The sequence below is a fragment of the Talpa occidentalis genome, unplaced genomic scaffold (genome assembly GCF_014898055.3).
Source record: "Talpa occidentalis isolate TD23 unplaced genomic scaffold, MPIMG_talOcc4v2.1 talOcc4.4, whole genome shotgun sequence".
NCBI lineage: Eukaryota > Metazoa > Chordata > Mammalia > Eulipotyphla > Talpidae > Talpa > Talpa occidentalis.
This window is the reverse complement of record NW_023604295.1, coordinates 59,847,888-59,860,984: the sequence shown is the minus strand read 5'-3', so window position 1 is coordinate 59,860,984 and position 13,097 is coordinate 59,847,888. Positions and strand designations below refer to the sequence as shown.

Genomic DNA, 13,097 nt, shown 5'->3' with positions numbered 1-13,097 from the left:
TATTCCTGACCATATCTAGGCAGACATCAATTAATCCACAGATGTAAGTTCTTTAGGAAATTTGTAGATATAAGTATGTAAATTAGATATAAGATGTCAATGAGAGAGGGTAAATGAAAATCAACATGAGAGATTATTCAGTTTTCTTGGTTAATACACTAAATTTCTCCAATGAAGTTATTTTCTGGTGACTTCTTATTACTTATCAAAATAGGCCTTTCTTGGAGTATGAAGAATTTTACTGACCCAAATCTTTATTTTAACCATCTTTAGAAAGACATAATTAGTATGTACTTCAATAATACAATGGTTTCTCTACAGGGAGACTGAAAGGATATTGGGAAATAATAGCAAATCTAAAGGAAAAGAAAGATTTTATGGGTGAAATATACATTAGGGTGCTTTTAAAAAATTGAGGTATCATTGATTTCTAACACTATAAGATTTAGGGGATAGGTTCACACCTCCTTAAAGGTATGTCCCCCTATACCCACCTCCAAAGCAAACATCTTCCTTCATCATAGACTATTGGGCCCCCTTCCTACTTTGTTCTCACTTCTGCTCCACCCCCTCTAATAGCCTCAATCTTGCAGCCATATTTCTAGGAATTGTTTGGTTTAGTTTTGTCATTTCCTTTACTATGTTTCTCTCTAGTCTGCATAGGATGAAATCATCAGTATGTACTTTTCTCATACTGATTTCTTTCATTTAGTATAATCTCCTATACTCTATCCATGTTGTTGCAAATGGCAAGAGTTCGTATATATATATCAGATCTTTTTAAAACACTGCCATACAAAGAACCCTTGTATACTATTGGTGGCAATGTAGACTAGTCCAGTACCTATGGAAAACTATCTGGAGAGCTCTCAAAATATTGAAAATAAATCTACTATAAGAGCCAGCAATTGCACTCCTAGGTATCTGCCTGAAGAATGCAAAAAACTAATTCAATGGAATATATACACTCCTATGTTCATTGTAACATTATTTACAGTAGCCAAGTTAAGGAAACAACCCAAGTACAAATGAATGAATTAGGAAGATGTGGTCTACATAAACAATGTAATACTACTTAGTTATTAAAAAAAGATAAAGTCTTGGCTTTTGCTTTTGGGACAACATGGATGGAGCTGGAAGGATTTATGCTAAGTGAATTTTGTGATTTTTTTAAAAAGGGTCCCAGTTCAGATTTGTGATTTGTATATTAAGAGAATGCGTGCTAAAATGTATGTGTGTATTGATCAAAGACAGAATCAATTAGTCATTTATTTCCAACTTTTTCAAGAAATTTATTATAACAATAGATTTAACAATAAAGCTACTTTAAAATTAAAATACCCATAGGAAAATTATTTGATATTATGAGTGTAAAACTTTAATTATAATACAGTAGTGTCTCTATTTCCCCCCTTAAAATTGTTGCTTTTATAAGTAATCTTTATGAATTTTTTTCCTTAGGAATGTAGTTTTTCATTTTTTTTCAGCAGAAGAGCAACATGTACTAAATGCCAACAAATACTCATCGGAAAAATACATCCTTTCTGCACAATACTTATACTTAATGTAGTAGTAAAATACCTAGACATTTAATGACAAATGAAATAGAATGTTAATAAGGAGAGACTTGCTAATGACTTCAAGAAATTTCAATGTTGATTTCCCTATGTTACTTATGAAGGTATTTTGAGGCAATATTAGTAAATCAGTTAATGTCGGTGAAGGTTCACATTGGTAAACTTCACTAATGGTGAAAATTTATTAAAGGGAGCAACAGAAATATAATATCATAAAATTAAGGCATTAAACCAGATTTATTTAATATGTAGTCTACCCCAAGTTTTTATGACTCAGTTAAATCAGACAGAACCAAGTTATTTGATTTGTTTAATTAATGAGGGTGAAAACAATAGCAATTACTGGCCACCAAGTTTTACCAATCTGTACAGTGTGTAATACTAATCATGAAGAAAGGTAAAATGATTTGCCTGTGATCACTGCCCTATATGATAGTGTTGGGACAGCTAGCCCGACACCAGGATCTATACTTCTAACCTCGAGAGAGAACATGTTCACATATCTTTTATTATGGAATATTGTCACCACTAATTAATTATTAGCTATTGGTGTTAATCTCATTGTGCCTAATTTATAAATAAAACTTTATTGCAGGTATGAAAAAAGTGTATATATACATATATATAATATCTATATATATATGTATGAGTATATACAGGCTTCAGTAGAAGTATCAGGTTAAGACATGCACTGGGGGTCTTGGAATATATTTCTCATGGATAAAGGGGTATCAGTTTGTAAGGTAATTCTTTGGTGTGATAATACTGTATCAGAATTTTAAAGATCTACACTAGGTCTTCATATTACTGTCTTCATAGCAAGAGTTCCCAGGGTCTGAGAGAGTATACCCTACATACGAATTAAAGAATTAGTCTGGCATAGATTCATGGATGCTAGAAAAAGAAATGAGATTTCTGGCTTAGACAAAAAGGACTTGATTACTCATGATAAAACAGGCAGCATACACTTTATGTTTGCATTGGTTTGACTCTAACTCCCACATCCCCAGGGGGTTGCAAGGATATGGACCCAGGTCAGTGCTGTGATGCCCTGTGTTTGTGTCTCAGCACAGAAATTCCAGGCCTGAGAGGGGCTGCAGCAAACCTGCCCAATCTTGCCCAGAGGAAGGTCTCACTATCTTTCATTATCTTTATTATAGTGGCATAAACAAATCTGCACTCTGCCTAGAAAGGCGACACTATTTATATCTTTCCAGGATGTTTGCCATTCTTGAAAAGACATTTTTAAAAAAGATAGACTAGAATAAAAGCTACAGTAATGCTGCTCACAAGACATGTACACATAAGAGACCCAAAAAGAACTGTCTGCCAACAATATATTATTTCCTATAATCCATGCTATCTCGTTTGACACACATTCTATGAGATTAATAGTGTAAATTTTGAATTTTCCATTTAATAGATTTTTTCTGCTTATAAAATGATTCCAATGGCTAGAAAAGACTAATATAACTTCCACAACCTGAAATAGAATTTAGTTGATAAAATATATAGGAAAAATCTCAACTAGACAAATTGATGTTTAAAGGGATTAATTCTTATAAAAGAAATGATTAATATAAAATGGATTCTTTTCCCCCAATACTATTTTATATTATTATTTTTCACTTGCTGCTCTACTAGGGGGAAGGTGCTAAGTATAAGGGTATGTGTTGGTGATGGTGATAACTGGCAATTAAATGAGGAATAGATCTAAAGATAATATACTTCTGAAACTACATTATAAATCAATAAAAAACAATGATCCAAGTTGATACATTATGGAGGACTACACCTATTATGCTAGGTAATGTAGGCATGTATTTGAATACTATTCCATGCATAATGTATTAGATTCCCAGTTTCTAAAGTGTGTAACTAAAGTTTGTTCAATTTGGGGTCAAGGTATCCTTTAATCATTGGAATGTGGTTTACTCGGGAATTCCAAAGCAATTTGCTTGCTAATACTAGGCATTTTTATTCTGACAAGGCAGGTTAGATTTCAGTCCACTTTGGTAAACAAAATGGAGGTACAGAAAGTTGGCTATTTGTCTAGTGTTTATCAGAAGGTAGTGACATTAACATGGTGGTGTTGTTTGAGGATGTGTGAGAATTGGGGTAGGTCAGTTTATATTTTCTATCTCATTATATGAAATGACAAAAGGAGCAAGGAAGCCAGTGGACGTCCCTGACAGTGGGAGGTGAATCAGCAAGCAAAGGGCAACCAATAGTGTTCATCATTCACTCGTAAATATTCTGGGTGTATAGCTATTTCAACACTAAATGAGATTATTAGTTCTCATTTTAGGCAGCCTTTCATTATTATTGATGACTGACACAAGCTGAAAAATGGCCATGATTGTATAACACCCAAAATATGTTTGCAGTAAATTCGGGAAGATTTTGCTTCATCTGTCAGTTGAATAGGTTGCCCTACATACACAAGATCATTCAACCCACAGCATCTTGTAGCAGCACGAGCTAGCCTTGTTCAGTAGGACATTTAAACCTTGTCCTTCAGCAAAGTGAAGTGAGAGGAATGTTCTCATCAAAAGTCGAAATCTGAAAAGCAAACTTTGATCTGTCAAATGGTCAAGTGTGTTAAAGGTGAAAATAAAGCTACTACGACTTTAAGGTCTTTTTTTAGACTCTTGTTTTCCTCGTAAGTAGAGAGTCTTTCTGAGGTAGGGCATCTGTTACCTGTGTTTTATAAGTCTTTATTTACCTGAACACAAACTCTGAGCTAATAACATTAAGGGTTATATTCTAATGGCTAAATCTTTAAACCTTGTCTTCTTCCCACTAATTTCTAGTTCAGAAGTATGTGTCACAGAATAAATGGGAATTCATTATAAAAGAGAAATGTCTAAGATAGTAACATTTTTATTAATTATTCTTCCCTAGTGTTTATCACATCAAGATCTCATAATAATAGTCACCATAGCAAATATAATAAAAAATACTTTTTCTCATGACAGCTACATTTCAGATTAGTACTAATAGAAATTTCTTATCTAATAATTTGGCTAAACTTTACCTTAGGAATGAGGTAGTATGAGATAAATTATAAGATGGTTAGTGACGTGAATTTCACATAAGCAATGGTTTTTTTTTAGTGTAAGAATTTTCTGTCATCCTTATACAAGAATAATTATAGTTTGTCTAAAACTCAAATTGAAGTAGGAGAACCTTTTTTCCACCTAAAATTGGCAACTCCAGGGTATAAGGAAGTCTATGCTTGAAGAAAAGAAAACAACGACTCAAGCTGCAAATAGAAAAGCCGAGGAGCCGCAGTTTACCAAACAAGGTGGGAGTCAGTCACTAAGGCAAAAAAATACATCATCATCATCACCGTCCTGGCTTATTTTTGAAGGTGTTCTCCTTTTCCCCTAGAACTAAAAAAAACAAAAACAAAAACACACGCACACAAAAACCCCACGTCACTTTGCTTGGAGATTAATTTAACATTTTTCCCCATGTATCGTTTGGCCACTAGATGGCAGTGTCAGCCCATCACACCCCACCCCCTCCCAGGTATTCTGGAGCCAATTTTCTGTACCTTGTCCTCTTTCACTTCGCAGGTTTCAGCTTGTCACTTTTCTTTCCCCTCTTTGTTTTCTATTTTTACTTTCATTCAAATGCCAGCAAAGCCAGCTGGTTGAAGAAGTCATGTGGTGCTTCACGCATTTGTCACAGGGGGCGTTGTGGATGAAGAGTTTAACTTAATTTCTAGGCTCCATGGGGTAGATATCAGGCAGGAGGGCAAAAGGACACGTCACTGGAAGCTGAGACTGGGTCGACGAGGACCGAGTTTGCTCATACTTTGCTAAGCTCTGGCTTATTCTCTTTCATGTGGGAATCTCTCTTGGCTGATGGCTAAGGCATCAGGTGTGTGTAGGTGGAGTCACAAGAGACTTTCAAAGGATGGAATTGGATTTTTAGTGACTGTGATGTGTTTTGTATCAGGACATGATGCTTATTTTTATTGGAATGAAACAACTGAATTGCAAAGCTGTACGCATGGAGGTGTCAGGAGTTGCTCTGAGATTGTTGATCTGAGAGAGAGTAATCCTAAGAGTTCATAAAGTTGCATCAAAGAAGAACTCAGGTAGTATCCCTAATATTCTTGTTCCAAGGAAGGTCAGGACTGGAGAGGACTGTGAGAAAATGGCTTAAATAAATTCAAGTTCTGTTCTCATCCTGACCAAAACCTGTTTCCCACGCGAGAAGGCACCCCTCACTCGGACTACTGTCCCTTTCCCTCCAATCTCAGTGTCATGTTTCTTGCACTGGTCCCCAGCCACTGAGGTATCCAACGGGATCTGCATAAAGAGATGTCAGTGCAGAAGGTTTTGTTATTGATATTGACTAATACCCCTCTTTCAGATTTGCAACACTTCATTGTTCCTCATGTTTGTCAACATGATGATGTGTCTCTCTATCTTTCTAGCTAGCTAGCTAGCTATCACTAAATCTGGATATTGCTCCTCATGCTGGTTCTCTCATTTAGTGGACAAAATGAAACACAAATTACACTAACATGTTGAATGTATGTCTCTATAATGCTTACTCCTGCCCAGAGAATGTCTATAGAAGAATCTTCTTCTACTTTTATCTTTGCCATCACTGACAGCCAGCTCCTTAGCTGAGTAAAGGGGAGTGCTTTGTACATACTCCTGCACCTTGCCTTGTGCCCCAACCTCCCCTTCACTTTAGATCTGTCATCAATTCTTCCTGAAAAAAGGGAAAAGTTCAAATCTGTCTTTTTATAATAAGAATCTTCAACCCACTGATAGCTTCTGCATCTAGGAACTTATCAGTTGTCTGATTCTTCTTGCCTTAGGACATTTTTAAAAAGGATTTGTATATTTAAAATTTTCTTTTGTGATTATTTATAAATTATTTTATCTGCACAGGCAATTATATGGAAACAGTTTTCCTTAAAGTGATCTTTAATAACATTTTCCATGGATGGAGGTAGAATTTGGGATGTTATTTCACTCATGATTTTATTCATTAATATTTCATTCATTTATTTGACAAATATGTAGAGGGCATCTTCCATGTGCCATCAGTGTGCTAAGTGCTGGGGAAACTAAACAAACAAAAAAGATCAACATGGATGTTGCCTCAGTGTTCATGGAACTGAAGTACACAAGATGGTTTATTTTATTTAATAAATTAATTTATTTTTTTAAAGATTTATTTATTTATACAAGAACCAGGGTACAGGCCAGATGCACGGGAGGGTGAGAAGATTCACCAGAGACAGAGCAGGGAACAGAACAGGCAGACTGACGAAATACACTGCTGAGGGGAGCAGTGGGCGAGACAGGAGAGGTCTGCCGCACCATGTGGGACCCTTGCCTGCTGGCCGGGATCGATTTTTCTTTCTTTCTTTTTTTTTTTTTTTAATGGTGATTATGTGTGTGATTCTTTTTAATTATATAATTCATTTATACAGAGAAATCATTTGGATTGATCTATTTACACTTTTTTGTTTGTTTGTTTTCATTTTCACTGGCCAAATATATTTCACAAAATAGTCAACATTTACTTGGATGGATCAACATTGTAAATCTACCATGAGAAGAATTTTAAGACTAGGATCTCATTTTACCGGAAACATTTTACAATAAAAGATTGATCAGTCTTTTTTCCATCATATGAATAAATTGACCAAATAATGCAATACAGTCAAATTTCCAACACATAGCATTGTTTCTCTTCAAACCCATTATTTGCAGGTTGTATAAACCAAGGCAAATAAAATTCACTTCCCCTCAAACCTTCTACAACTTACTACATACCCTCAATTTTAGCTTTTTCTCTATTCTTCCACATTCTGGCACAACCAGACATTTTAATTTTAAGACAAAACTACTCTCCCTTTCCTTCTTATTTTACTTACTATCAGTCATCAATTGCTCTCCCTCCTTTCTTCAGACACCACTAAAACTTTCAACAAATCATGATGGTGGTTTCCTTTCAGTAGTCCAGAACACAAGGAGGTGCTGCTTTGTGTGTTTGCCACCCCAAAATGCTACTTTCAACATTGCAGTTTTCAAAATTGGCTCAAAAACAGTATGGCTTGGTTTCACTTGGTAAAGTTAATATGACTAAAAAAATTTACATATATAAGTATATATATATATATATATACACACACACACGCATACACACATTTTTAATCAAGGAAGAAAAATACTTTAAAGACATGCCAATTTGAAAAGGCATTAAAGTAAAAAAATAAAAGCAAATACTAAAAACTACTTTACAATAAAAAAATTAAATAATTGGTTGGTTAAATGAATGAAAAATGAGGAATGTGCAGTGAAAAAACAAACATATATAGCATTCCAGTTGATAAAATGGAAAATCTATTAAGTTTGATGGTTTGCAAGGAAATTAAATTTTGATGTAAATTCTAAAACATTACAAACATCTATTTCATGTAGACATCAGATGCCAATGTTAAAACTTCAAAGTCTATGCTAGGTCTATCAAAGAAACACTGGTAAAATCCCAGTATTTGCAAAATTTTACTGGTAAAATCCCAGTATTTGCAAAATTTTAAGTTTTGGCAAATATAGTAAATCCCACAATGGTTTGGTATTGACAAATCATGATGAATGCAGAATGAGGAGAAAACTTATTTCATTGGATTAAAAAGACCAGGTTTGAATGTTCTAAATAATCTGAGAACATAGCTAAAAAAAACAAAACAACCAAAAAAAACAAAAAACAAAAACCCAAACACCAAACCCCAAAAAAGCCCCTGCTGTTCAGCAGTAATCTGCATATATATCTTTAGCTGCCATTGGGAAAAAATAAAAAAGGGACAACCACCAAAACCATAGGTGTTAAGACTGGTATTAAGTGACCCTGTGATGCTCGTTACATGCTCACATTCCAAAGAAAAACAAACTGTACACATTTATAAATTAACAGTCTCTCCACTAGTTAGTGCACAGGGCTTCCTTTATACCAAAGTCTCCTTCCGTTTGCCACTGTTTGGGGCTTTGTCCCTGGCTTTCCGGCAGCCAGGCTGTGTCCGGTGGGTTTTCACGCTCTTGATGTGACTTGTGGTGGGCACCGAGGAGCCACATTCTGAAGCGTCGCCTTCAGTTTCGACCTGAGTCACACTAGAGGCCGTGGACGCTCTCCTCTGGGCTCTGACATTGCCGGCAGCGGGGTCATTCTCACGCCCTTCGTGGAGCTGCGGTAGCCCCTGCAGCTCAGCCGGGCTGGAGACCTGCCGGAAAGGGGCGACGACAGCGCGAATACAGCTGACCCACTAGTGCTTGTGGAACATATCGTTGGCTTGCAGGGTGTGAGACTGCCCTGAAGAGGGTTCTTGGAAGCGAACCCTAAAGATATTTTTAGCTTTATCTGAGTTGCCGAAAGCCCCTCAAAAGGACCCCCCCAATTTAACATCTCCGTCCTGCAGGTCTTCCAAAACCAACTCCTGGACTGGGATTGGCTGCCGGTAAACCTGGTAAGAGAGGCGCTCATTCCGTGTAACAGGCCGAGTCAAAATCAAGATGTCTTGAAACAGGAAAATGTAAAGTTTATGTCCATTTTTATCCTTCAGTTCCCCATGGCAGAGCAATGCTCTGCTTGCTTCAATTCTAGGGTCCTTCTGCTTTTCATCCAGATACTCCAGTTTGTCAATGTAATATTGCCATTCTGATTCGCCTCTCTTCACGTTGATATCAGAGAGAACTCCTTGTATTATTGATATAGCTTTGTCCAGAAGCTGAACATCAGGGTGATCTTTTGGAGTATGTTTCAGAATTTCTTTTAATAATAAAGGGTATTTGACTAGACGACTTCGAGGAATATCTAAGAAGCTCCAAAGATCTAGTTTTCGACTGAAGGGAGACTCCAGACATCGCTGAAGGAAGTCTTGGACTCTTGGATCCTGTTTCTTTTGATCAAGAAGAGCTTTGGCTGCTAGCTGGTTACTACAGTAGCCTTTGTAGGCATTCAAGCCTGGCAACCAGTTCACAAGAATGTGACCAATCTGCTCCACTGTTCCACTAAGCTTGGTTGCTTGTCCTATTCTTGCCAACAAATCTTCATGCAGAGGTATGTAAGCATCCAAATCACCAAATATATGTGCAAGTTCCTCTTCTGACATAATAGACAACTTTAACATGGGGTCATGGTAGGCCTTTCTTGCAAGCTTGAGATCCTCAATTAAATCCTGTTCCCCCCCGGAACAGTTCATATATTGCCTCCTGACGTTTGATTTCATTGGTAGTTAAAGACTCCTTCATATTGATATCTAACTTTTCTGACCACAGAACACTACTTCTCCTCTTGGTAGGCATTGGGACTGTTGATCTGTTTGATAACTTCTGGGCAGAAGCCAGGGATCTGTTGTCACCACGAAGGGTAAATGACTGTATTGTCTGACCAAAGCGATGGACTGCTCCATTTCTTACAGGAGAGATTAAATTTGCCAAGGATGTGACCCGAGCTAGAGGTCGAACTCTTATTGCTTGGCTCCTTCAGATCAAGGCTTCTAAGGCTTACAACATCATCATCTTTCTCTCTTCGTTTCCTTTTCAAAGTAAAGTCCCAGTGGGGGCCAGGTGTTAAGAATGTGAAGGAGCTACCTCGCCGAAGGGAATATCTGCCGTCAGGCTCCGGCACCGGGGTGTCAGCAGGCCCGGGGTCCCGGATGTCCTCAGGCTCGGGCCCCCGAGGGTCTGCAGGCCCAGCGGCGCCATCCGAGCTGAGTCCGGAGGCTCGACGGCTTCGCCTCCGCGGCCGGTGCTGCTTCTGGGCCGCCAGCTCGGGCTCCATGGCGCCGAAGGGGGGTGGGCGCTGGCCGGTGCCCGGCGGCTGGCTGGGATGGGCACTGCGCCCACCACTCTGCCCGGGGAAGTTGCTGTCAGGACAGCACCGCCGCCATCTTCCGGCGGGATCGATTTTTCAATCACAGGCAGTGTAATATAGTGGAAAGGGGGAATCTAGCATTTAATGAGTGCTTCTCGTAAATGCACATGCTGTCTTATTTCTCACCTTTCACTCTAGTATGTCACGAATGCATAGATACAAACATGTTTACCACTTTTAAACAATCATAAAATTTATCTGATAGAAAATTGTCAAGATATCTCCTAATTATAAACTATAGGTATACTTACACAACAATAAACATTTGTTGAAAGATTATTTAGTGTCAGGTGTGCTTTATATATAGACGGGCAGATTAGTAAATATGATGGGAACTAGTCCTTTTCTCATGAAGATTATATAGGAGTGATTGTAACAATATAAATTAGAACAATGAATGTTACTATTTAAGTATTCATTAGACTTAATGATCCCTCTCAGTGAAGAAGAGAAATCCTTTCTTCTGTAGATACAGGATTCTTATATCTATAGACTATTAATCAGTAAGACCTACTCTGCAGTAATAGGAGAATTCATGTGCAGAGTTCATGGACACAGTCATCTCCATGTACACATAGAGAAGGGCAGACTCTGAGTGTTAGTTCCAAAATGAAATTTGGCCTCCTGTTCCCCTACTGTATTTCATAATAAATGTAATATAAAAGAAAAGACAGGGTTTATATAATAAAATAGGTATTTGACTGTTCTCTCCTCTAGGTGTTGAAAATGATGTTTAACTATTTTGATTAGAAACTAATACTTATTTTGCAGTTTAAAATAATATATGGTAGGCTATCAGATATCTACTCATTTGCTTCTAATGAGGCCCATTTACTCTCTCTCTCTCTCAACACCTATATATGTATCTAATCTATCTCTCCAGTTCTTTTCCTAAGTTTTGGAAGAATCACTAAGAATATTCAGAAATTTCTCTGGGGCTTCAGAGAGGCAACAAGCAGAAACATTGCTTAGCTACAGGTCATGGAGAAAAGGTCTCACAAGGATGCTGGCATAAGACTTCCTTTCAAAATTCAGCTCGAATGCTGTCGGACAATTTTCTTTTAGGCAAAGCCTGATGGGATTGTAGTTTTACAGTTTTCTAAAATCACATGACTTTCAGTTTCTTTCAGGGCAAGACTTCAGAAAACTTTGCCCCTATTTCATCCCAAAACTTGAGCTAGCAAGCTCAATCTAGCTAGATATAAATGTAAATGTAGATGGAACTTTTACCCTTAACAGAAATGCTTTTCATTTGATTTCTCTTCATTGCTGCCAAGATGAGTAGAGAGATACACTGCAGCTTGTGGTTTTTGGATTTTGTTGCAAATGTTGGAGCAAGGGGTTGATTGATTGGTATAAACATGTAGCAATAGCAACAGCTGTTTTAAAAAAAGCATAAAAGGGAATGAAATGATTTAAAATAAACAGTAGTTACATTTATGACATACATACAGCCTGGGTATTTTTAATTTTCCTTGCCTAGCTAAAAATGAAACATTTGTACAGATAGCAGTAAAATAACTACATTCCAAATTCAAGTTTTCATGCCTCAGAAGTAATGAGCCTTCTTTCAGATGTTTTTAAATTTTTTATTTCAGTATCTCTCTTTATTTCATTAGACTTAATTTTCCAGTGAATATTACTGTATTTATTTTAATTTTGAAAATTCAGCAAGCTTACCACAAGTTTTAACTTCTTTTTAATTTTGACTTTTATAAATTAGACAGTAGCAATGAAAAAATATTCCTAAGTATTTCCTTTGTTATTGATAGCTAACTCTTATTTTCATCACTGATGTCATGAGTCACATAATAGGTGATATCTCAAGGGGAATTTTGGTTTTTTTTTGAAAATTCTCTAACTTTTAAAGATGGATCTTTGAGTAATCTTCCTACAAAATGAATATCTTACCCCTGGACAATCATGTGTAAAGCTCAGATATGATGTAGGAATTTACTTTCTCTGACTTTGGCTTTAGTAAAACAGTATTTTGGGGGTCTTTTTGTTCACAAAATAAGAGATTTATAAAAATCAGAATGGATGAAAGAGACCACAAGTCCAAACCTTTATTATTCTCATCCTTGGATTATGGTCTGGAGAAGCTTAAAGACCTTCCTAGTCTTGAAAAAGCCAAGGAAAGTGAGAGAAAGAGTAAGCACTAGAAGCCAACTGGCTTCTAAGGGTATGATGACAACTAACGAAAGATGTTATTTCTTCATATAATTTTACTCACACATTCGTGACCTTGAGCAATCAGAAAAAGATAGAACCAAGTTTTAGACTTTAAGTCTTAACTCTCCCATTCATTCCTAATCTTCTCCCCAAGAGACAAGTTGAATTAGTGTTTCTGTATCATTGAAAAGGAAACTAAGATACAAAGAAAGAGGTAAGAAATGCAAAGAAGACACTAAGCTTCTGATTGAGAAAAAAAATTTGTTTGAAAAGAGTTCTTATAAATACATTGTTTATAACTCAGAATTCATTCTCCCAGAAAAAGTCATTATGCGTCATGGTTGAATCATCAGGAAAATACCTTAAAACCTATGTTATATGTTTCTTGCCCTGAACTTAGCTGTGAATGAAGATCAGTGTGGAATGTACACAAATCATCTA

General features: G+C 36.7%; 1 protein-coding gene across 1 annotated transcript; it reads right to left on the bottom strand.

The window, feature by feature from the left end:
* Window positions 1-8,330: 8,330 nt before the first annotated feature.
* LOC119256841 (neuroepithelial cell-transforming gene 1 protein-like) lies at window positions 8,331-10,391 on the bottom strand. The gene is given in 3 exon segments (XM_037524598.2): window positions 8,331-9,795; window positions 9,797-10,079; window positions 10,081-10,391. Coding segments are annotated over 3 exon segments (1,830 nt in total). The 3' UTR covers window positions 8,331-8,559.
* Window positions 10,392-13,097: the final 2,706 nt, after the last annotated feature.